This window comes from Rutilus rutilus (assembly GCF_951802725.1).
Source record: "Rutilus rutilus genome assembly, chromosome: 20".
In the NCBI taxonomy this organism is placed as follows: Eukaryota; Metazoa; Chordata; class Actinopteri; order Cypriniformes; family Leuciscidae; genus Rutilus; species Rutilus rutilus.
The window spans coordinates 24,700,031-24,726,069 of NC_140225.1; the positions used below are offsets into that span (position 1 = coordinate 24,700,031).

Genomic DNA, 26,039 nt, shown 5'->3' on the forward strand with positions numbered 1-26,039 from the left:
TCGTTAGCCTCATAGCATAATTGCCAAAGTAATATTTAAAAAAAAAATGATTTAGGCAATTATGCTATGAGGCTAACGATATGCAAATAAACCACCAGTAGGTGGCGGCAAATTGTTGTCTTAACGAGTGAGTCATTGAATCATTAAGTCAACCGATTCATTCAAAGCCGCTGATTCATTCAGGTATGGGTGAGTTGTTGAGTCAATCATTAGAATGATTCGTTCAAAAATGCGGATTCATTCGTTATATATATAACGAAAAGCAATTTTGTTCTTCCGGTTCAAAAAGCAAAGCTGAACCAACATCACGAAAAGAGAGGTACAGGCATTAATTCAGAGAGGCATTAATTGGCTGCTGTCTTCAGTTTCTGAGCTTTTCTCTGGATTATTCATGAAAATGAACTATTTTGCTGTCTTATGCATAAAATCACATTAGAGCACAGAATTCAACTGTGACAAAAGACCATTTCAGCGCTGTTCGTTCACCTCTGACTGTTCAGCTTTTGCGTTCGCAAAACACAACTCATATGTGTCATTTGTTCAGTGATTTCATGATGCTCAAACGTTATGAAATTATTATTAGACCTTTTAAAAGCTCATCCTCATTATTCATATAGACCAATAGCTCTGCAAATTTATAATGCTGACTTGTATAGAATAATAAAATCAGCATGAAAAATTTAACAAAACATATTTGATTTGATTTGTCTCTGATGATTTTTGAGAGTTTGTAAAAAAAATCTATAAAAACAATGAATGTTTTCTTTTTCATTATAGGTGTAATGAAAACCTCAGCAGCAATAAGACATGAGATGACCTATTGTATTACATTTTACTAGAGCTCCTTTCATTTGTAGGAAAATGACATTACTGACATAGTAAGAACACAACAAGGCAGAAAGCAGAGAAAGACAGAGAGAGGGAAACAGCAGCAGACTCAGTTTAGAGCATTTCCTGTGTTTCAAGTGAATCCTGAGAAGTGATTTTTTCCATTACGTACACAGCAACCTCTCTCTACTAAAAAAAATGTGCTAAAAAGCTAAAAAGCACAACAAGCTATTCCATTACAACAAACCAAAGAAGGACATGACGCACACCTCTTTAATATAATGTTAAAAAGTTCAACCAAGTTACCAGGCAACATCAGCATGACCTATTTAATGTATTAGAATATATAATGCATAATGTATTTTGCATATAAGTGGATGGAAAGGAACAAAAATCAACCAATCATTTTGTTTTGCAATCAGTGCAACTTGTTTACAAGGTTACAGTGATTAGTAATTATAGGGGCTGTAACTGAGCCTCTTAGTCCATACTTAGTACATAGAGGAAGTTGTTTACTAAAGTAAAAACGTATTTTTGAATGTGCTCTTGGGTTAATATCAATTAGCTCTTACACAATGTGGATCACATTTATCCTTATTGTAGGAAAAGGAACATTACCTCAATCGTATTATGTTCCTTTTCAGGGGAAAGGTCACAAAGAGCACACAAAAGCAGATCTCGCAAGTACAAGGTGTGGAAATACTACAATAACTACCAGGTCACATGTTCCATCACAAGCCCTTCTAAGTCTCAGCACTTTTGTGCCTTCCATGTCCTGCCAAGAATACAGCTCCCATGTTACACCGCTACCAAATCCCTAAAGAGCCACAGGTCAACAAAAGATGTAATCAAGCAGAGGAGCCACATCTATGCCACCTGCTCTTACTCTCTATTTTTAGATGTAGTGAATCTGAACAAACAAGCAAACCAGCCACTTACAATCTACAGCAGAGAAGTCAAGATCAAACATGCCCTCTTTAACCAGATCAAACTTCCGTGGTTTCAATCAAAACTGCCACCATGTCCTTCATCGATAGGGAGAAGAATACTACACCTGCACATTTTGTTCTCAAATGTTCTGCATTCTGGTTTTTTTTTTCCATCCTGGTATGTGTGTCAGGTCACAGAGAGGTGGAATTAGTTCACATGGGGGAAAAATGCAGTTCTGCCATTCGCTTGAAGCAGAGCTAACATGTCTTCTGACACGCAAGGTCCCCTACAATGTAGGGATTTCCCAAAATGAGACAAAAGGGAGAATAAGCTGGAATTTGTATTCATTGCAGGTAGAAATGATTTTCACAAGTTTCACATGATGTCGTCATAGAGCTCTGCCTTGGAACTATTACAGGGACATTATTACTCGAGCAAGTGCCTCGTTCAAGGGTAATAATATGATGATGGTTCACGGCTCGCTTTTTGCAGGGTGGTCAGATTTAGATTTGTCATAGTTTATACCTAATTTAACCTTAAAAACCTAAAACACTTGCAACAAAAAAGCATATATTTCACTGAACATATTGACACAATACAGGGGCACATTGTCACGCTCAAGTCCAAGTTGAGATTTATTTCTCTAGCGCATTTTGAACAACCTTGGTCTACCAAAGTGCTGCACATAATACATAAACAGTTACAGAAGGTTATACGCACGAGAAAAGATGAGTTTTTAGCATAGATTTGAACTCGGAAACCATGGGAGCAGCTCTAACAGATACTGTAATGGCATAATGGCTATTCCACAGCCTGAGGCCTTGAGTGGCTGGATTGTTGAGGGCTTTGGAAACAAATAGCCAAATTTTAAAATCAATATCGGACTGGTAGCCAATGCAGAGAGCATAAGATAGGCGTAAGATAGGCAACCCATTAAAAAAGTATGTATTACTGTACAAGTGCTATATTATATGTGCTACACTGTCACAATGGAAACAGTGATTTGAAACTCTATTTTGAAGAACTAATGTACACACACAAAACACCTTTCACAACTTATTTTGGGTTAAAATATATTATTGGCTCTTTAATGGCTTTCAAATTTTAACGGAACACACACACACACACACACACACACACGCACGCACGCACGCACACATTGTGTACACAATGTGTACTCGTATAATTGTCAGGACATTCCATAGGTATAATGGTTTTTATACTGAGCTATTGACATTTTCTAGCCACTAACCCTAACCCTACGCCTAAATCTACCCATCACAGAAAACTTTTTCAAAAAACATAATTTAATATGATTTTCCTCATGGGGACCAAAAACTTTCCCCACAATGGCAAAGATTTATAGTATGTCCATCCTTATAGGGAACCACCTATATACAGTATATACCTGGACCACACACACACACACACTACTGCTCAAAAGTTTGTCGTCAGAAAAAAAAAAATTTGCTGAAAGAAATTAATACTTTTATTCAGTTTTCTTCAATTGATCAAAAATGATGGAAAAATGAATAAGTATAATAAATTACAACATAAAATTGTCAAATCTCCCTTCATTATACAGTTGAATCTTGTCTGGCTGTACAGTATGTCAGTGCGGGTTCCTTATAGCTACAACTATCCCCAGTCTGCCCTTTACACAGTATTGAACACATTCCCTTATTCAAAGTTCACACAGACACACACAGACAGATGAGTGAAATGTTTTTATGTCCCTAGTGAGACATTGGTGTCTGGAACACCATATTATTTTGTGATCCTCATCTCCTGTATGAAGTACCTGTACAATGTTTGCTTCCTTTGTTTTTTCCTGTGCTGAGCTAGAGCAAAGAGAGAGCCAAATCACATGAGCCCTGCGATCAATCAATCTCCCAGCATGCTTTGCGCTTAAAATGACCTTCATTGAGGGTGGAGCACTAGTCCAGTGATTCATGGTCTAGTCGTCATCATCAGGTAATCAACGGAACTGGCGCCTGAGCCGATCTGAGGTGTATGTGTGTGTACTGTTATTCTTATAACACACAATAAGCCATTCATATTGACCGAATCACATCCTGTCTACTTTCTTACCAAATAAACATCATGTCAGCGATTGTAAGCCTAAACAAGGGGTCAGACGAATGGAAGGTGGATAAGAGACGTGAATGGATGTCATGGCAGTCGTCCAACACACTGTGTTTTTAAATAGATCCTGCTCATGAAGTGAATGGAGAGGGTTTTTTATGATTATTTTTCAGGGGACAATGAACCTGACAAAAAAAAATTGGCGAGTATGACGAGTTCCATGTTGTATTTCACGTTTTGGTTTCTTGTACCTTGCAATAATCCAAATAAAGTTCATATGACTAAATGGTAACATTTTCTTTTTGTTGAACATACCAAAAACATGCTGTACGAGTCTCTAGAGTAGCTAACAGCAGAGATTATTGTAAATTTTAAGGGGAACAATAATACACTCAAGTGTAATTAGAACCACCGGACCTCTGCTTGACCTATACGCCTTAAGTCTCCTACTTTCATAAGACCTCCCCATTTCCCTTCAGTCTCTGAAAGTCTGGGTTCAGGAAGGCCAGTGTGGGGAGGAGGTTGATTTAATTCAATACAACATTAAACTCCAAATGAGATTCTTCCTGCCCAAGACCAGAAAGAGCTCAGGACCAGGCCGAGAATGGGTGGGTGAGGAAACTCACAGGTCACTGGGTTCAGTGAGGGCCAGAGGGGCGACAGGAAGAAGGGGTCATGATGACTTGGGCTCCCAGCGTTGTGTGACATTATTCTATTGAACCAGCTACAAAACCTGTAAAATTTAATCTGTAAAATTACAAATGAATCTGCATTACATTTTCTGGTCATACTGTCCAAAAAATATCTTAAGTTTGCATGTTGTTTACGTGAAGCTTTATTTTGTATTGGTGTCATGCATACGATTTTAGAATGAAATGACAATGTTGCATGATTCTAAAATCGTATGCATGACACCAATACAAAATAAAGCTTCATGTAAACAACATGCACACTTATGCTATTTTTTTGGACAGTATGACTAGAATGTAATGCAGATTCATTTGTAATTTTACAGATTTAACTTGTCTTTTTCTAATCATACTGTCCAAAAACATCATAGGTTTGCATGTTGTTTACATACAGCTTTATTTTGTACTGCTGTCGTCATGCATACGATTTTACAGTGAAATGACAAATGAATCTGTATTACAGATTCATACCTCATTTTACAGATTCAACTTGTCATCTTCTTGTCATACTGTCCAAAAACATCATAGTTGTTTATGTACACCTTTATTTTGTGCTGCTGTTGTCATGCATACAATTGTACAGTGAAATGACAAATGAATCTGTATTACAGATTCATTTGTCATTTTACAGATTCAACTTCATAGGTTTGCATGTTGTTTACATGCATATTTATTTTATAATTCTGTTGTTATGCATACGATTTTACAGTGAAATGACAAAAATAAATCTGTATTACAGATTCATATGTCATTTTACAGATTCAACTTCTCATCTTGTCATTTTGTCCAAAAACCTCATAGGTTTGCATGTTGTTTATGTCCATATTTATTTTGTACTGCTTGCATCATGCATACAATTTAACAGTGAAATGACAAATGAATCTGTATTATAGATTAATTTGTCATATTTTTTACAGATTCAACTTGTCATTTTGTCCAAAAACCTCATAGGTTTGCATGTTGTTTACATGCATATTTATTTTATACTGCTGTTGTTATGCATATGATTTTAGAGTGAAATGACAAAAATAAATCTGTATTACAGATTCATATGTCATTTTACAGATTCAACTTGCCATTTTGTCATACTGTCCAAAAACATCATAGCAACATTTGCATGCTTTATTTTTTACTGCTGGCATCATGCATACAATTTTACACTGATATTATTTTATATATTATATTATATTAATTCTATGCATGAGGTCAACACTACAAATTACAAAATAAAGCTGCACGTAAACAACATGCAAACTTATGATATTTCTTGACAGTAAAGATGGATTACACATTGAAAACAAGCCAGCGATGGATAAAAAATGATCCCAAGAAAAGCCTGGCCTTCCAGCCCCAGAAGCACTGCCCGTTGTGTGTGGTTAATGACACACAATTGAGAGGGTAAACAAACTGTCTGGGAACGAATAAATCATTGCACATAGCTCATCAAAGTAAACAACCTGAGGTAAACAAGGCAGACAAGGGCTCCTGTCTCTAGGCAAAATAGTTCCTAAAGATACAAAGCACCATGCCAGAGCCAGTTCATGTGATACAGTCTGCATTTGATTCGCTTCAGACCTAATCTGTGAAGGATTGCGTGACAGCCCTTGGAGAAAATAAATGATCTGAATTCCGGATTAAACCTCAGCAAACACTTGGAACGGATGGCTAATTTTCTGTCCAAAAATGATCAGGCTAAAATTTCACTAAATTTGGAATGTATCTTTTGTGTGTTACAATGGTATTTTGGCTTAGAGGTTTCAAGACATTCAATTCTTCTGGTTACTTAACAATGATGCTATGTCTATCAGTGAGACAAACAGAAGAAGTTTGCTGTTCGGAACCAAACAATGGCTGAATGGGATTTGACCTTTGGCCCTTTACAGTGGTCAATTGCCATGCAATGAATTTACCTGTAAATGACCCCATTTTGGTGAAGGAACATGAGGGCTGAGGTCACCTCAGCAGCATAGAACCGGGAACGAGCTTCATCGAATTTGCGTGAACGCTGGATCTGGAACATCAGGTCTCCGCCATTCACATATTCCATGACAAAGAACAAACGGTCCTGAAGATAACAAATAGAAGAAACAGGTTCATTACTCAATAACGCAATAACTTTTCTAAATGTTTCATTCAAACATTTCAGTTCCTTAAATCTAATTAAAGATTATTTTGAGGAAGTCTTCGTTTTAACCTTTTAATCTGCACCCCTATTTTTGAGAATTTGTTGCATGTTAACATGTTAACTTCTATTTTTGGTAAACACTGCTTTAGGTAATACATTTTATAAATTTTGAGATGGACGTGATAGTGATAGACTGAGACATATTATCTCAAAACTCATAAAGATGGAGATTTGTGGGTCTTTTTGACTGAACCATTACAAAGAATCGGCTCATTAAAGTTCACACTTTAATACAGTGATCCGCCCACAACTTTCAAGGTCCTTTAACAGAATCAAACACTGTGAAAAAAAAAAAAAAAAAGCCTAGCCCAGTCTTACATAAAGGATTCAGACATAGGGGAATGCACTTTCAAAAGAAAATATGTTTTGAGAAATTACGAAATCCACCGATTAACCACAACTGGGGTTAAAAGACAAACAATACACAGAATAGAATATAAATGCTGGGAAGTTCAGAGTCAGTGAGAGGAGACACAGGCTTAGAAGCATCCATCCGTTCTCAGAAAGCATGAACCCACTGCCCTGCTCGGCTGAATAGAAAATAACTCATTATCTTCAGTGGGTCATGCACATCATTTCAAAAAATCAAGATGTATATCAAACCCACACATACTGAGAGTCCAGCTATGTGACTCATGTCCTAGTCAGCAGACATACAGATTGGCTCAGGAAATATGCTTAACTGTGAACAAACATACTCATAATCATCGTTCATTTGTCTATATGATGGAAATCATGGAGAAGAACCAGTTTACCACCGAATTTGGATCTTTCTCCCAAAAAGTTGCTAACAATGGAAAATGATACTTGACTGAATTATAAAAATTTAAAATTAAAAAGTTCATAGTGGGGGTTTTTATACATTTTGTGCACATTTTCTATGTTGCAGGATAAAAAAATTTTGACTTGGAGTGAAAAAGGCCTGAAGTGTATCTTTGGGGTGTGGAAAATATTTCCTTTAATACCATGTTCCTAGCAACCCATGTCTTGTCTCCAAATTTAGAAAATAATGAAGTGTGGGTGATATTTTAAGACGTTAAAAGCCTCATCCAACTGGTTCACTTTGGTGATATGAATGATATGCTGATTTTTTTAGAACTGAAATCTCGCTTTCATTGTAATCTTGCGTAATTGTGGGCCAGTCTGCCCCGTCTGTCCCTTTGCTATGAAAGCGAATTTAAACAGGATGCTGAAATAGTTTGTTTAAAATGTGCCCAAAGTTACAGCAAAGGCCCACCCAATCAAATGCCAATAAACATTTCCTGCCTCTAATTAGAAATGTACAGATACTGGCGTCTTGCGCCGTGCAAGAGAAAAGGCCTGATCGACAGATAACCACCAAGACCCAACAAGCCGGTCTAACAGAGTGTATCAGCCGGGCTTCATCTGCACTACAAATGATTGAGTGTTAAAGTACACCTTACATAACACAAACAAGACACACTTTAACCTTAAAGAAACATGAAAAGTGTCTCACCTAAATGAATGAGTATAAAAACTGAGTGTGAGCTTTCTTCTGTTGGTGTTGGCTGAAGTTGTGCCCCACTTTTCTTCGTGGAAATTGTCATTCCCCACAGTGAGATTACCACACTTCGTACTAGCTTAACAAATGACCAGCTTTGTGAAGCTGATAGGAACAGGATATGATTATAATTTCAGTACAGAGTGTATTGTGTGTGTGGCCCTGGACATTAATCAAGAATGTTTATCTTTAAGTCCAAAGCTAATAACGGACTTTGTGTTTCGTGTCCAGAAGTCTGAGAGCACTAATAAAATCGTTCTTATTTTGCATGCTTTAATTTGATGTGTTTGACTTGAATTGGCAGACCGATTGGTGTATGACATCAAAGTACCGCGAGAGCAATTAGAGACCAGTCGGCTCTGTGTGCTTTCGAATCGCTCTTGCGGTACTTTGATTAAATAAACTGATCGGCCTGTGCATCGCAGCTTCAAGTTGAACACACATTTTTCAGCTTAACAATGTGAGTGAAAAATTGTATTTGAAAAATTTACATCAATGCCAAATTGTCTACAAAGAGTTCATATCATTTATTTGATTTGTTTAAATTATTGTTTTGTTTGAATGTAACAAAATGCTAAATCCCCCAAATTATTGAATTCATTCACTACACAGTACACACAGGGCCTAAAATTAACACTCGGCAAGAGCCAAAAGCGAGTAAAGATCGGCATGGCTAGTAAATGAAATCAATCGGCAGTTGGCCGGTAACATTCTAACTAACATTCTAACAATGCAATGTTGTGGAAACACGAACGTAAACAAATGTGAACAATGCTTGGGACAGTTGTCAGGCCAGTGCTGCATCGTCACGAAAGCTTAAGCCTTGCCAATTTAAATATTCAAGCGCAAAAAGACGAACTTTCGTCACCCGCACACTGTATGGAAAGTTTTGTGCGTGCACATATCCGAAGCACGTGCACAGAAAGCAGTGTCTCAGACAGCATGCAAATACTGAATTGAGCTCTCTGTCACGACTTTTAGCGTGTGATTGTACAAATTCGCAAACAATTGTGTACAAAAAATGGCCGTCTGGGTGAGTATCCTTGCAAACATGTCTCTACCTGGAAACTACTGTTACTTGTCTTCAATGTTTTACATTTATATTAGTTAGGCTAGTAGTTTTAGCTGTGGTATTACAATTGGAATAGAGAATTGTGAATTTGCACAGTTATCTAAAATGTTGGTGTCATAACTGCCTGTTTTTCCAAAACCAGTTTCATGGCCAGGAAAAAATATTTATAGTCTCAATAGTCACGACTATTGGCAGGTGTGGCAAAAAGTTAGTTTTAGTTTATACATTCACACATATACCAGCAAAAGAGGACGGATACACATGCAAAATCACTCAACCCTTCACTTGGCTTCACTCGCTCTATGGCTGCGTCCGAAAGCTGAGAAATGCTGCCTTTACAGGCATGATACGGCGGTAGGAAGGCAACAAGGCATGTCCGAATTTAATGATCGTGCCACATCATGTCTACTGAGATACCTTCAACCGATCGATTTATTGAAGGCAGCATAGATGTGTCCTTCGCTGCCTATGACATCTCACCATCCTTTGCTTCCCATTCTGTGACAGCTGAGCTAAAAACATAAATAAGTCATCTAAAAGTTGCCGTTGGTGGTAATTTTGTGTGTAAAAGTTTTGTACACATTTGATGTCATTTCTAATGAGAAATTAGTACAGTAGTAATACAATTTTTGTTATTACCAAAGCTCTGTTTATTTTCTTGTAGTTCATTTAACCGTTATGCTGCCTTAGAAGTCTCCCCGAAATCAGTTTTGTGAGGTATCTTTGTGTGCAAACGCTGCCTGCAAAGTCATTGCCAAATAGGGCAGCAAGGCTGTGTGTGTGTGTGTGTGTGTGTGTGTGTGTACTGCATTTATTGAGAGGACTGATCATAGTACATGCATTATATAATAATAAAATAATGCGAAAACAATAAAACAACATTTTTTAAATTGAAAGAACCCTTATTGTGTTTGTCATGAGGGCCTTTTCTATACAAACACAGTCATTTTCTCTCTCTTTGATGCTTGAGGTTCAGGTGAAGGTGAATTTTCCATGGACTGAGTGAGATGATGAAAGCTGGGGTACTGAATTTCTAAAGCAAAGGTTTAATTCAGAACATACAGTCCTCTCTCCAGCCCTTTACATCAGTTGTAATCAGGATCAGAATTGACAGGGATAAAACCGCCACTGAAAGTGACAAAAATGTCCCAGAAATAGATTTTTATTTTTTTAATCTGTTTATTTGATCAAAAATACAATAAAAACTGTGATATCAGAGCCCGTCTACGGAGAGCCTGTCCACTCCCTATTAAGCCCTATTGTACCGAATTTTGGTTGTAGTACCACCAGAGTTCCACTGGGGGCGCTCGCCATGAGTGCAAAATGAATGGGAGTCAATGGGGCTAGACGGCTAAATGTGTCTCTTTCACCCGATTGCCGTTGAGAAATCTCAGATGTGATTGTAGATTTTGCAAGTTCAACATGGGTTTTAGGTCGAAAGTTGAATGAACGAGTACTTATGTCGTTTTGATTTCTTACAGGTTGAGTTGTTGTTGCCCATAACACGCTAGCATTCTGCTAATGACGTCAGCATTCTGACGTCATTGACATTTTGAAAGACTTTTAAAGCAAATAAGTGACTCTAAAAAATCTAACACCCAGCAATGTGTAATTTCTTTGCATCTCCTTTCGAATACAACATTCAAATTACTAGATAAAAAATTATATCCTGAGAAAAGTGGATTTTGAGGGGTATACCGCCATTGACCTCCATTCATTCTGCACTCGTCCTGTGAGCGCCCTCATATGGAATCAGAGTGGAACTGCAACCAGTTCAGAAGCCGGAAGTGTAGTGAGAGTGAAACTTCTCGCCATATTAGACATTCTCTGGTGATATTGTGGAATAAAATAACTGTTTTCTATATCAGTATCACATCATTCTAATATGCCGATTTGGTGCTCAAGAAAAAAGTTCTTAATATTATCAATGTTGAAAACAGTCATATTTTTGTGGAAACAGTGATACTTTTTTCAGGATTCTTTGAGGAATAAAAAGTGCAAAAGAAAACAATTTATTTGAAATCTATATATTTTTGTTACATAAATGCTGTACTGTCACTTTTGTTCAATTTAATGCATCTTTACTGAATAGAAGTGTTCATTTCAGTCAAGAAAATGACTGAAACGAAACTTTTGAACCGTATTGTCTCTGTAAATTTAGTCTCAAATCTGAATAATGTTGAATGTGTAGGTAATATTTGTCAGGGTCCGGGTTGGGAAGGAGACAAGCCAAGCGAAGTACCAAAAATAACAAAGGTTTATTTAACAGGAGGTAACTCAAAACAAACAAGAAACAGTGTGCTGGTGCACAAACAATAACCGACACAGACATGAGTGAGAAGAGGAACTAAATACACAGATAATGAACACAAGACAGGTGATGCAAATGATGGTAACGATGAGCAGGTGGGTAATTGAGGGAGTGAGTTCAGGTGTGGAGACAAGGAGGATACTGGGAACTGTAGTGAACAGGACGAAGACAGACGGTGAATGTGACAATATTAAGGTTTTTTTTTTTTTCTTCATGAAAACTACTAAAATTAGCTCTGAAAATATTCTAAAATAACTTCAAAACCTAAACCTTATACTGGTGGTTTAAAATGTATTCTAGCAGTAAGTTATGTAATGCAATGCATTATTTCAGGTCTACTAGAATAGGTTTACATGATTTAATGTTCAAAAAACAATTTATTTTTGCAGCACCTGTTTTCACACTCTGTCGGAATGCTCTGTTTCTTTAAAACCTGCCTTCTGAAAAGTGCAGTCTGCTCTGATTGGTCAGCTGGCCGCTTAGAGTGTGTGTGGGGAAATATAACACCCTTTAACATAACCGACACCCCGAGGCGCTGTAAATACTATAACTAAGCTAACTATGGCATCAGTTTTAGAGTATCGGTTCGAGCCCGAGTCTGATATAGACAGCTGATCGACTCTAACCACCTTCGCAAGCACAACTTTTATGTCTCTAACATTTCAGATTTGATGTTGTAACTTTTCTCTACATCATGGTGAAAACTGCATGCCTCTTAACACATTGACCTGCATCAATCTGTGAAAGCAGAAAAAGCGAACTGGCGAAAAATAGTTTTAAAAATAAAAACTGTCACATGGTGCATAGCTACGTAACAGAAGTAATAGCAGACGAGGCATTTCAGAAAGAAAGAGATGAAATCTCCTTAATGTGGACTTTATGCACTGTTACTTTTTAGATTGTTTACATGCATTAACAGGTATATTACATGCTAAAGAAAAGGTAAAATAAAATAAAACAAATATAGGCCCTTTAAAATTATTCAATAGAAGTATTTATATTCCAAAAAAAAAAAAAAAAAACACTTATATCAACCCCTGAAAATCAACTACAGGGGGAAATATTGGCCTTAATCTACTATCAGTTTGGATCAATATCTCCATCATTCACATCTGGCAATATTTCTGATTCTCAATAAATATTGCAGCTATTGCCAGAAATATAACACACACATTTGGCATTCTACTATACAACAGACCCAGTGAGCTCATGTGAAGTATCAACACACATTGCTACCAGCGACTTTTAACACACTCCTCTGGCCAAGAAGCTGTCACTCTTCACTTGATGATGCTTGTCATTACAGTAGGAATTTCTCTCCCAGAACAACACACATATAAGCCTCTTAACACAGCATATATGCAGAAACCTTGTTGCTCTCTCTCCCTCTGTCCATCATAATGTTCTTAAAATGGCCCATTCTGATTCTTTTTCAGGTTCGAGCATGCCACTATGTTTCCTATAAAACACTGTGTTTGAGAACACATTTTTGTGAGGAATGTTTCTACAGAGAAAAGTTTATGAAGCTCAGTGTAGCAGAAAGTGCTGCAAAAACACAGACGCTGGGTAAACAGGGCTTAGCGTGTAAGTCAATGCTATACAGGTTTTCTGGTTTCCTTACATGGATGCAACCTGATACTACACAAATATGACAACAACAGGATATTTATACTCTTAGTGTACAGTAAATGTTGCTAAACATGAGCTAGGCATTTTTTTTTTTATAAGAACAAACAAAAGAATTCACTGGAAACTTCAGCCATCCATCTTCCAACTGTCTGGAGACATTACACAATGTAAATAATGAATATGTAAGTAGTTGCACATAGACATTAGAAACTTAAATCCACAGTATAGGAGGTAAAATGCTCCCTGTTCTTGACATACATGCTTGGGGAAATATCTTTTTCCTGTTATGGTGCCCTGCATTGTTTCTGACAGGATCAATGTTCCTCCACTGGCTGTTGGACTTCAGATTAGCAAAATAAATAATAAAATAAATATTATATAACTACTTTTATATTAATTGAAAAAAATATCACAAATTATGTAAAAAAAATTTTTTGGGTGGTGGTGGGGGTGGGGATTCCGCTTTGTCTGCCATCGGTTATTCAATTATTCAATACAGTAATACTTAACTGAAACTGCAATGTAAACAATTTGCCGTCACATACAATCACATTGACTGCAAACTACCTCTCTTCTTTCTTCAGTCTGTAAAGCCCCTAATGACAATGTAATAAGGATCTCAATCCACATGATATAAGTCATCTTGTAAGAATTCAGTTAAATAATAAAAAGAATCTTAGTTTTGTTTGCTTGTGAGAACAAGCTGTATTAGCAATTCGTCAGGAATAAATTCCTCCTTCTAAGAGAAAGATAAAATAAACAAATGTACAAAATCCATATGTCACTCATGACTATTTTGTTAAGGGTGCAGAAAAGCAAACACATGCTGGATTCGATCTGTTAACAGAGTTAACTTCTCACTTTTAAATCATGAATTAAGGACTTTTAAATGAAAACATGCGTGATATGTGCGGACTGTGTGTATTCTGTCTTCTTCAGTTGAAGGAGAGACATGTACGGCTGCCTACACAGATGTCACAAAGTGAGCAGCCGCAATCTGACTGCGATTAATGGAGCGACTACAGAACATAATGTGAGGGAGCCAGGCCAAGACATCTGGGAGCGCTCCAACCTGCTGTCCAAGAGCAGAGATGAGCCAAAGAGAGCAAGACATTTCATTCCACGACCTTGGTTAAGAACTTAAGTGGGGGAGTATGAACTGACCAAATTGGAAGTGATCATAAAAACTTTGAGAACATCCTCCAAAAACAAAGGGGATTTATAAACAATCATAGAATTCTTCTCTCACTGCCTGAAGTTTTTCAGCTCTATAAGTTTCCATATGCGCTTTAGCTGGTTGTATAATGTTATTTACATTGCTTAGCTGTAATTACGGGGATAAGAGCTGTACTGTGATCCTGAGGCTGATTGCGGTCTGAAAATCATGATAAAACTCTGGATCATTAGAGTGCACATTTAGGAACAACCTTTCTGCTCATGTCAAGGCATTCCTCTGGAATATCAATATTAACATTTATACACTCGGCTGCCAATTTTATCCCAAAAAAAGAGGCTTGAATTCATGCAAAAAAACAGCGTATAAGTAGTCTAATAGACTAGGTTCATAGTTGAAACAGTAATGGTGGTAGTTTTAGCATCTCTTGAACACTTAAAATGTAGCTTTACTAGTTATTGTAAATGCCTTTCTTACTAACTTTAATTGTGTTATTTAATTTGATTTCATTTTAATGTGTGTCCTTTTATCTCTTTAGAACTTTAATCCACTACAACATATGAAACATTTATTTCTTTAATTTGTTCATTTATTCTTTTCTTATTTTTATATTATTTTAAGTTGACTCCATATAAAACTTTTAAAAAGCATTTTCCAATTATTTTATAAATGCATGCAATGTAATGAGCTTATATTAATTGATTATATTTCAAATAAATGCTGTTCATTTGAACCTTCTATTCATCAAAGAATTCAGTTTTTTTTATCAGTTTCCACAAAAAATAACTATTGCTAACATTGCTAATAAGGAATGTTTCTTGAGCATCAAATCAGCATATTAGAATCATTTCTGAAAGATCATGTGACACTGAAGATGCTGAAAATTCAGCTTTGCCATCACAGTAAGAAATAATATAAAACTGTTCTTTTAAATTGTAGCTAATAATATTCCATAATATTACTGTTTTCATTGTATCTTTGATCAAATAAATTCAGCATTGATGGGCATAAGAGACGTCTTTCAAAAATGTCTTTTAAAAAAATCTTACCCAGCCTAAACTTTTGAACGCTAGTGTATAATGCCAATGTAAATCACTGAGAATGAAATATGCTATAAAATTAAACTTGCCTTGCCGTACTAGCTCCATTTTATTGCAGTCTCTTCCTTCGTTCAATATAAATATCAAATAATTATATTGAGCATTGGAAGTGATGGGTAATCAATGGAGAAAGTATATCAGAGGGTTTCATAAGTGGAGATTAACGCAGGACTTCGGCTCTACTGATGCTGAGGGGCAAAGCAAGTCAGGGCAAAGGCAGTGCCTGATGGCAAATTAGGCATTGAGGGAACACGAAATGGAGCGAGAAACTGAACATGTCAACAAGAGGTCAGCCTGCCATGCTGCGTGTGAGGCAACAAAGAGCTGATGAGAGAAAACAAGAAAAAAAAAAAAGGAAAAAAAAAAAGAAGGGAACACACACCTGCATTCAGTTTAAGATCTGATTAAATGCAAAATGCTGGAGAACACAAGTGTGTAATCTTTGTCCAAAAAGACATCTGTGGATAAATGTCAAATCTTTACTTAATCTGCAATCATTAGGCCTATAAATGTAAACTTCTAACCAAAACCTCACATTTTGTTTCTTAGTAGAATTTTCTTCATCTTTTTTAACATAGATGTCAGATGTGCTGCATTAGTCATTATATGTATTAAGCAAAAAAGTGTAACAGAATATTGGTCAATGAGTGTGTGTGTGTGTGTGTGTGTGTGTGTGTGTGTGCGCGTGTGTGTGTGTGTGTGTGTGTGTGTGTGTGTGTGTGTGTGTGTGTGTGTGTGTGTGCGTGTGTGTGTGCGTGTGTGTGTGTGTGTGTGTGTGTGGAAAAGAAAACAAACAGCATATGGAATACACATCAGGTCCGATAAGCATCAGAACCACATTATGTAAGGCTTATGGCAATCAACTTCTTCTGCTACAAAATAAACACAAGAACAAATCCCTCCAAAACAAACTTCTGTTCATAATATTACAGATACATCTGCCAATAATTACATTTTCTAAGCATGGTTAAAACACTACATTTCCTGTATTGTTCGCACCAAAAATACAACGTTTTTATTATTATTAATATTATTCATGCAATATTTGACTGAGACTTAATTTCGCTAAATAATTTTGCAAACGGTTTTCTATTTGAACATATTGTAAAATGTAATTTAGTCCTGTGATGGCAAAGCTGAATTTTCAGCATCATTACTCCAGTCTTGAGTGTCACATGATCCTTCAGAAATCATTCTAATATGCTGAGCTGGTGCTCAAGAAACATTTATTATAAATGTTGAAAACAGTTGTGCTGCTTAATGTTTTTGTGATAATTTAGGACACTTTGATGAATAGTATTCATTTCTTCAGTAAAAAATCGTACTGACTCCAAACGTTTGAATGGAAGTGCATGTATACCGATCTGCTTATGACATCAAAGTACCACGAGAACGATTAGAGAGCTGACGGTCAGCGTTGGTTGCAGCAGAGATGAAACAGGATCTAAGCGCAGCAGTCTTTATTTAGAAATCAACTCAAATCTTCACAAAACAGAATCTCAGGAACAAGATCAGGAACAGAACAACCAACTTAACAGGTAACTGGAGAGAACAGAGGCGAACTGAACTAATTAACAAAGAAACTCTAAATATGAACCTCAAGATTTCTGTCCCTCCATTGACAGCTACACAACTACCATTTTCACGTTTCAAAAAGTTAATAAAGAGATCATAAAAGTAATCTATATGATTTGAGCGCTCTGATCCAAATTTTCTTTAAGAGACTTGATCGCTTTATAATATGAACAGATTTAATTTAAACACTGATCAGCGAACATAAACAGAAGCTCAACCGAACCTGCTTGGCGGGTGAGAACAAACCTCATTGGTTCTTGCTGAAGCTCAAACATTTACATTTATGCAAATCAACTTACATTGCAAGGTACACATTTACATTCTTATCAGTTCTTGCTTTCCCTTGGAATCGAACCCATGACTATGGCGTTGCAAACGCCAATGCACTACTGTTTGAGCTACAGGAAACATGCTGCGTAACACATGAATATGAACCTCATTGGTACTTGCTGAAGCGCAAACGTGCAGCGTTACAAACGAGAATGAACCTCATTGGTTCTTGCTGAAGCTCATGTGCTGCGTAACATGAGAATTAACCTAATTGCTTCTTGTGTAAGCTCAAACGTTCTGCGAAACACACAAATGAACCTCATTGGTTCTTGCTGAAGCTCACGTGCTCCGTAACACAAGAATGAACCTCATTGGTTCTTGCATGTCAAGCGAACATGCTTGAGCTTCCGTTTACCACAACAGATGTGTGAGCTGATAAATGTGTATTCAATCTGTTCATCATGTAAAGCAATTGAGTTTCTTCTGAAAATTTGGACTAACCACTCAATTCATATGGATTAGTTTTACGATTTCTTTATGAACTTTTTAAAGCGTCAAAGCGGTAGTTGTGTAGCTGTCAAAGGAAGCTCACATATTTAATCAAAACTGTCTTCATTTGTGTTCCGAAGATGAACGAAAGTCTTACAGGTTTGGAACGACATGAGGTTGAGTAATTAATGACAGGTGAACTATCCCTTTAATAAATCTTTTGTTCATTGGAAATCATCATTAACGATTAACTATTGAAAATGCTGTTTTATGCTGCCAGGCCAGTAGTTGGCGATGTCACTTTGTAAAGAAAAACTACAGGGCCCGTATTCATAAAGATTCTAAGAATCCTCTCAGAAAACTCTTAATTTAGCTTAAAAACTTTTATGTAGGAGTCTTAGCTTAAGAGCGATTCGGGACCGATCTGAGAGCAACTCTGAGTAAGGAAAAGACAAAAACTTTTATCTTAGTGAGGAGGCGGGGTTGACCCCGTTGCTATGTATGACACAATCTTTTGAAGACTGTGATTGGTTGGTTGTCCAAGAAGAAAAAAAAAAAGTGATTTTAAGTATAGGGTCTATTCTAAGCCTCCACTTTGAACTTACATGCGTAATTTTTCCTATTTGATCGTTCTCTCTCACACACACACACACACACACATTATATATGTGTATATAAATCCTTTTTTTATTTACCATGCTGTTGATTTCCTATAAGGTATTATTGCTTAGAATGATAAAAAATTGTTCCACTCTTTCCAGTTACACTGATTGCTGGCATGTCTATTTAAGCGGTGGTTTGAATGTTGGTTTTAATGTATCAAACATGGAATTTTCCCAGTTGCCAAATATCGTAATGTAGTGATTACTTTCATTTCAGGCGCTATGGCATTTCTGCGCTGTGTCGGAGATATTAGCGTGTCTCTAAAAAGATCAGTCACAAACATGATCCCTGCACGATCTAATCTATAGCGTCTTATTAACTCACTGTCATCCATTGTCTGCAACACATTTCTTCTCCCTCTTCGTCTTTCTGCCATTTTCTCCTCTGCTAAAGAAACTCTTAAGCCTCTTAAAAGTCCTCGTCCGTGCTCCTAACAATTTTGACCTTAAGACCTCTTTTAAGGGTTAAGATGCTTTCTGAATTACTTTTTTCTTTACTAGGAATTTTTCTTTAATTTTAAGAGTAAACGCCCACATTTCTAAGAATATTCTTAGAATTTTGTCACTAGGAGCTACTCTTTGCATTAAGATTCTTTATGAATACGGGCCCAGGCCTATAGACTGAACACATAATACGCATGCGCATGACGTCATTGTTTTCACATATTTGCGTTTTTGTAGTTCACTCAGAGACGGTAACTGTATCGTTTTCAAAAACGTGCACGTTGAAACCCATTTTCAAAAGTTAGCTTTTTCAGGCACCCAAAACGATGAATGACCAAAACGCATAAAAAGTATTCCGTTTTTAGTTGACAGCGGTGCCGTGTAAATGGCCCTCAGTTGAGTTCATGGAGCTCTTCCTAATGTGCTGCGTGTTAAATAAGGAAGACATCCAAAATATGCAGAGCGGCAGGTCCCCAGGACCAGGACTGTGAACCACTGCAAATTTGAATCCAGCACATGACATTTCCCGATCCCATTTCCCTGTCATTTCCTGTCATTGCTTTACTCACACTAAAAATACAGTGAGAGTGATTCAATTATGGCGACTATTCTTTAATGTCACTTTAATGTCACAGTTAAAACTCATCCCTGTTATGGTCTTTTAATACTAGACGTTTTCAGTTTTAAGAGGTCATCTTGTTCTCCACCATTCTTTCATCCTACACTCGCCCTTTTCCTTCTCGCCAGCGCTCGTTCCCCTCCCCTTCCCTTTACCTCCTCCCACTCGTGTTCACAGTAAGGACACAATGTTCTTTTTGCTTGTTTGGGGAAACTGCAGAAGTAAATAAATTAGAGGACTGGAGGATGCCGTCATGATGGCTGACTCCAGGTTTTAGTGGAGGAAAATAAACATGTTCATGTGAGGTTAGGACTGGCCGAGGCTGCTGTTCTTAAACAGTCGGCTCTATCTAAAACTATTATCACACCGAGAGCGACTGAACGAGAATTAGAATGGTGACCTAATGTGGAGGGTTTATCTGATGTGAGCTTATTATAGACTATAAAATAAATGTTCCCTTCCAACAGGTGCCTGCCCTTCTGTGTCAGGAACACTCGTGCAGGCGAACAGATCAACCTGTTCCGTACCCGAGCGTTTGTGTGTGTGTGTTTCTGTATTTGTATGTGATCAGCTGCAGGGCTGTTTGTGGAATGGATAAGAACACAACTGTATTTGATATTCAGCATTATGACGAGTCATGATAATAAATAATCCCTTTGCCACCTATAATGTTTAATTGACTGAAACTGAGAGGCTTTACAAGAAAAAAAAGTTTCCACACGTTTTTAATTGCCATGACTGGATGGATTAGGATTTGTAAAAATCATTGCATAGAGAACAGATTCACAAAAGTTCAATAACTACACAAAGAAATATTTCAGAACTGATCATAACTGGATAATTGTGTGGTCAGTATAGAAACTACAACGACTTTTCCAGATAATAATAATTATTATTATTATTATTATTTTAATTGTTATTATTATTATTATTATTGTTGTTGTTATGGCTTTTTGGTTTTTGGCTATATTAATTTTATCTATTTTTTATATTTAAATAGTCTGATTTAATTAAAATTTTAATTGTCGTTTGCCATTTTTTATTGATTATATTAAAGATTTTATTTTGATCTTATTTTTAGTTTACTGTCAGTTATTTTAAACAGTAATGAACCATTCACAAAGAGCAATAACTACGCAAATAAATATTTCAGAGCTGAACATAACTGTATTTATTCTCAGTATAGAAATTTTTTTCAGACTTTTTAATTTGAAAATTATGTGATATTTCCAACACTTGTAAAAGTGTATAAATGAAAATCTTAGGAAATAGAGTCCAAGTTTTAAGAAGACAAACATGTTTCTATTATATTCACATTATGCACAGCTTTTAATTTAATCATGGTCATATTATTAATATTATAGCTTTGGGCTTTATTATTTATACTTTTATATAAAATGTTTTATTTTGATCTTATTTTTTGCATTTGCTCTTTTTAGTTTATTTAATACAAGTAATTTAATTCTAGTAGAAATGGAAGTTTGTCAATAAATATGTATTAATTTATTCAGTTTGTATTTACATTTCAAGGCTCAAAATTATAGCAGATCATTTTAGCAGTTCACTTTTGATTTAAAGTATAATTCTCATTTCAGTGTATAAATGCTATTGCTGTTTCATGGCTGGTTTTCATTTGAATTAAAAGCCTTTTAAGTTTCAGCTGGAAACCTGAATACACAAATTTCAAAATGTAAGCCTTTTCTAAAATGTGCCTACGTTCTTGATGAACTGACCCGTTTTTGTAATTATTCCCCACAGCCTTGCCCTCGTCAGATAAAGAGCTAAACCGCTGTAAAAGCAGCACAGAATGTAATATTACAGCTCCATCTAGTGGCAGTCTGCAAAACATTTATGAATAAGGAGAATGTTTTGGCAATTAGTGCTTGATTGTCCATTTTGCTCAATATTTTAAAGTTTGCAATGAGGCTAAACTGAGTGTAGAGCAGAAACACTCCCGGCTCTCACCTTGGTCTGAAAGCAGCAGTAGAGTTGGGTAAGATACGGGTGTTTTCTGGCCAGGGCCAGGATGCGTTTCTCAGTCATAGTGCAGTCCACATCATCGTCCTGCAGGATGACGTCTTTCTTCAACACTTTCACCGCAAAAACCTCATCAGTGCCTCTTAACTCAGCCAGCATCACCTGTACACAAAGACAACACTGCGCTCACACTGCTGGGCCCTTATTACACGCCAGACAAAACTACCAGACATAAACCACACCTTGCCAAAGCTGCCTTTCCCAAGCACTTTGATGAAGGAGAAGTCTTCCAGCATCATCCTTTTGGTCTGGACGGTCTTCACCTCTCCATTCTCTCTCGCCTCCCCCGTCTCCTCTGACTCTCCCTCGGTCAGAGAGGAGGACGAGGCTGGCTTTAGCTCTTCACCTCGGTGGTCAAACGAAAGTGCCTTCCTGATGTTCTCCAGGTCCTTTATATCTGCAGATCACAAAACAAAGAGCCAAATCACATCACATGCTATCTGACCCCATGTATATACTCACATTCAGATTGTAAAAAACAAACACAATACATGTTAATTGTAATGCACGTACAATAGAAGTCTAAGGGTAAAATACAGCATCGGATCTACAGTCTCACACTACCATGTTTTAAAGATTTATTTTATTTTATTTTGAAAGAAATTAAAAGTTGTATTCAGCAAGGGTGCACTGAATTGATCAAAAGTTACAGTAAAGACATTTATAATAATGTTAGAATTCTGTTCTTTTACACTTTCTTTTCATCAAAGAATCCAGAATTCAGCACAACTGTTTTCAACATTGATAATTTAAAAACAATGAGCGCCAAATCAGCATATTTGCCTGTGCATATACAGTGGGAAGAACAAGTATTTGATACACTGCCGATTTTGCAGGTTTTCCTGCTTACAAAGCATGTAGAGGTCTGTAATTTTTATCATAGGTACACTTCAACTGTGACTGTGAGAGACGGAATCTAAAACAAAAATCCAGAAAATTCAATTGTATGATTTTTAAATAATTAATTTGCATTTTATTGCATGACATAAGTATTTGATCACCTACCAACCAGTAATAATTCCGGCTCTCACAGACCTGTTAGTATTTCTTTAAGAAGCCCTCCTGTTCTCCACTCATTACCTTTATTAACTGCACCTGTTTGAACTCGTTTCCTGTATAAAAGACACCTGTCCACACACTCAATCAAACAAACAAACAGACTCCAACCTCTCCACAATGGCCAAGACCAGAGAGCTGTGTAAGGACATCAGGGATAAAATTGTAGACCTGCACAAGGCTGGGATGGGCTACAGGACAATAGGCAAGCAGCTTGGTGAGAAGGCAACAACTGTTGGCGCAATTATTAGAAAATGGAAGAAGTTCAAGATGACGGTCAATCTCCCTCGGTCTGGGGCACCATGTAAGATCTCACCTCGTGGGGCATCAATGATCATGAGGAAGGTGAGGGATCAGCCCAGAACTACACGGCAGGACCTGGTCAATGACCTGAAGAGAGCTGGGACCACGGTCTCAAAGAAAACCATTAGTAACACACTACGCCGCCATGGATTAAAATCCTGCAGCGCACGCAAGGTCCCCCTACTCAAGCCAGCGCATGTCCAGGCCCGTGTGAAGTCTGCCAATGACCATCTGGATGATCCAGAGGAGGAATGGGTGAAGGTCATGTGGTCAGATGAGACAAAAATAGAGCTTTTTGGTCTAAACTCCACTCGCCGTGTTTGGAGGAAAAAGAAGGATGAGTACAACCCCAAGAACACTATCCCAACCGTGAAGCATGGAGGTGGAAACATCATTCTTTGGGGATGCTTTTCTGTAAAGGGGACAGGACGACTGCACCGTATTGAGGGGAGGATGGATGGGGCCATGTATCGCAAGATCTTGGCCAACAACCTCCTTCCCTCAGTAAGAGCTTTGAAGATGGGTCGTGGCTGGGTCTTCCAGCATGACAACGATCCGAAACACACAGCCAGGGCAACTAAGGAGTGGCTCTGTAAGAAGCATCTCAAGGTCCTGGAGTGGCCTAGCCAGTCTCCAGAACTGAACCCAATAGAAAATCTTTGGAGGGAGCTGAAAGTCCATATTGCCCAGCGACAGCCCCGAAACCTGAAGGATCTGGAGAAGGTCTGTATGGAGGAGTGGGCCAAAATCCCTCCTGCAGTGTGTGCAAACCTGGTCAAGAACTACAGGAAACGTATGATCTCTGTAATTGCAAACAAAGGTTTCTGTACCAAATATTAAGTTCTGCTTTTCTGATGTATCAAATACTTATGTCATGCAATAAAATGCAAATGAATTACTTAAAAATCATTCAATGTGATTTTCTGGATTTTTGTTTTGTTCCGTCACTCACAGTTGAAGAGTACCTATGATAAAAATGACAGACTTCTACATGCTTTGTAAGTGGGAAAACCTGCAAAATCGGCAGTGTATCAAATACTTGTTCTCCCCACTGTAGTTATATAATCATGTGATGGATATCAGGTATAAATGGCATAAAGCACTGGCTATCAAACGCATATTTATCAAACGCTGTCAAGCTTCAAAATTACAATAAACCACTATAAGCATACTGTATCATAGAAGTTTTTTAATTAAATACAGCCCTTTTAGAATATCAGCCATTTGATTTCATTGATGACAATTTCAGTTTGTTTGTCATACAAAGCCATGAAAACATGGCAAAATACAAGCTTCACATTTTGGTACAATGGCCCCATAGACTTCCATTTTAAGTGAATTACAAACTTAAGGACAAGTTAAACTTGTTTTATGTGGTAATCTGTTGTACTGACTATAACAAAATAATGTATTTAACCCAAGAAGCATCTGCAGAGCTTTATATGTAGCTGTATTCGTTTACCCTGGTCACATGGTGATGTAGGTGCAGATTTGGATCGGTCCTCTTCTAACAGTGGGGATATGGGTAAGGGTTGTGGATCTGGACCCTGAGAGATCTGTGTGGAAAACAAGAACAAATCATCTTCATCATCCAATCATCATTATGTTTCAGGAGGCCCGATCAAGTGCTCGCTATAAAGACCATTATGTCATCAGTAATCAGTGTATTTACTATCATCTACAGCTGCATGGAGGAGAAGGAGGCTTTTGACCTTTCAGTTCTGCATGCCCACTTTTCTAGTGCGAACAAATAATTCCTGATGATTGTCGGCCTCTTACCTTTTTTCTCCTCTGGACGCTGCCAGAGAGTTTGTCTGGAGTGACTCCGAGGTCGGACAGCACCTTGGCGATGCCCCTGGCGTCCACCCCACAGTTAGGAGCTACATTACTTTCACAACGCTTGTGCACATTCATCTTACAAACTGAGGACAGAGAAATGAAGGGAGACGGCATGAGAACTTAGACTGTATTTCAATGAATCTTGGAAGATTTGGGGATATAGCAGGGTTATTATCGGTTACTAAAACTAAAACTAAAACCATAAGAAAACTTTCATTGCTTAAAATAAAAAATATATATATAAAAAAAACCTTAAAAGCTTATTTTATTTCTAGTTTAACGTGAAAAAAAAAATAAAAAAAAAATGATACTAAATAACAATGGGTCAAAGTACTGTTTCCATAATGAAAGAGAGCACAAACTTTTCTTTTCTGTGACCTTTCTAGTAACCTTTTTAATATATATATATATATATATATATATATATATATGTATATATCAAAAAGGTTACTAGAGAAAGGTCACAGAAAAGGAAAAGTTGTGCTCTCTTTCATTCATTTCATCACAAATTTTTTAGAGTATGTATATATATATAATCTAAAAAATGGTATCTGGGTCAAATATTGAAGAACCCAACTAGTAGTTTAAATTTTCTTATTAAAATTTGATCAAAACATGGGATGAAACAACCCAACATTATACTAAAATTGAATTAATATATTTAATAATAGAACAGAGAAATTTTTTTTAAATGTGCATTCACCATAGAAATGTCCAGAAAATACCATGAAATGACAAAATAATTTAAAAATCCCAGCAAAATTGGCAGCTTTTCCATGACTGTGGGAACCCTGTATCTATATTTCCCAGAATGCCGATCTCACCTTTGCACTGCAGCCCCTGCCGCAGCAGACCCCACAGTAATGAACCGCAGTGGTCACAGAACGTGAGGACTTTGTAGTTGTGAATCCGGAACTTATGAGGCATATTGACGCTGAAGCGCTGAGATCCCACCTGCAGGGGGTGATAGAGGATCAGAAAGATGCCTATGCAGTGAACACAAGCATTTTAACAGAGGAAAAACTGCAAAACTCATTGTTTTTTTTATTATTATTACTTACATCCAATATATATAGCTGTGGGTAGTGACACCCATTTGATAAAGCCTACACAGTGATGTTGTTTGCTAACAGTAAAAACATGTTAGACTATATTATTTAACTCCAAAGGAAAGTTTTATTCCTCAGGTGTTGCTCTTTATCTCAAGAGATATAATGGAT

At 37.0% G+C, this 26,039-nt stretch overlaps 1 protein-coding gene across 1 annotated transcript in view; it reads right to left on the reverse strand.

Annotated features, from left to right (window-relative positions):
* prkceb (protein kinase C, epsilon b) overlaps positions 1-26,039 on the reverse strand; it is a 111,391-nt gene that overhangs the window by 17,378 nt on the left and 67,974 nt on the right. Inside the window, exons 6-11 of the mRNA XM_084392002.1 lie at positions 25,644-25,773; positions 24,760-24,902; positions 24,443-24,536; positions 21,804-22,018; positions 21,550-21,723; positions 6,443-6,597 (exon numbers count right to left, since the gene is read on the reverse strand). Of these exons, the coding sequence (XP_084248128.1) occupies positions 6,443-6,597; positions 21,550-21,723; positions 21,804-22,018; positions 24,443-24,536; positions 24,760-24,902; positions 25,644-25,773 (911 nt within the window). The remainder of the gene's footprint in view (positions 1-6,442; positions 6,598-21,549; positions 21,724-21,803; positions 22,019-24,442; positions 24,537-24,759; positions 24,903-25,643; positions 25,774-26,039) is intronic.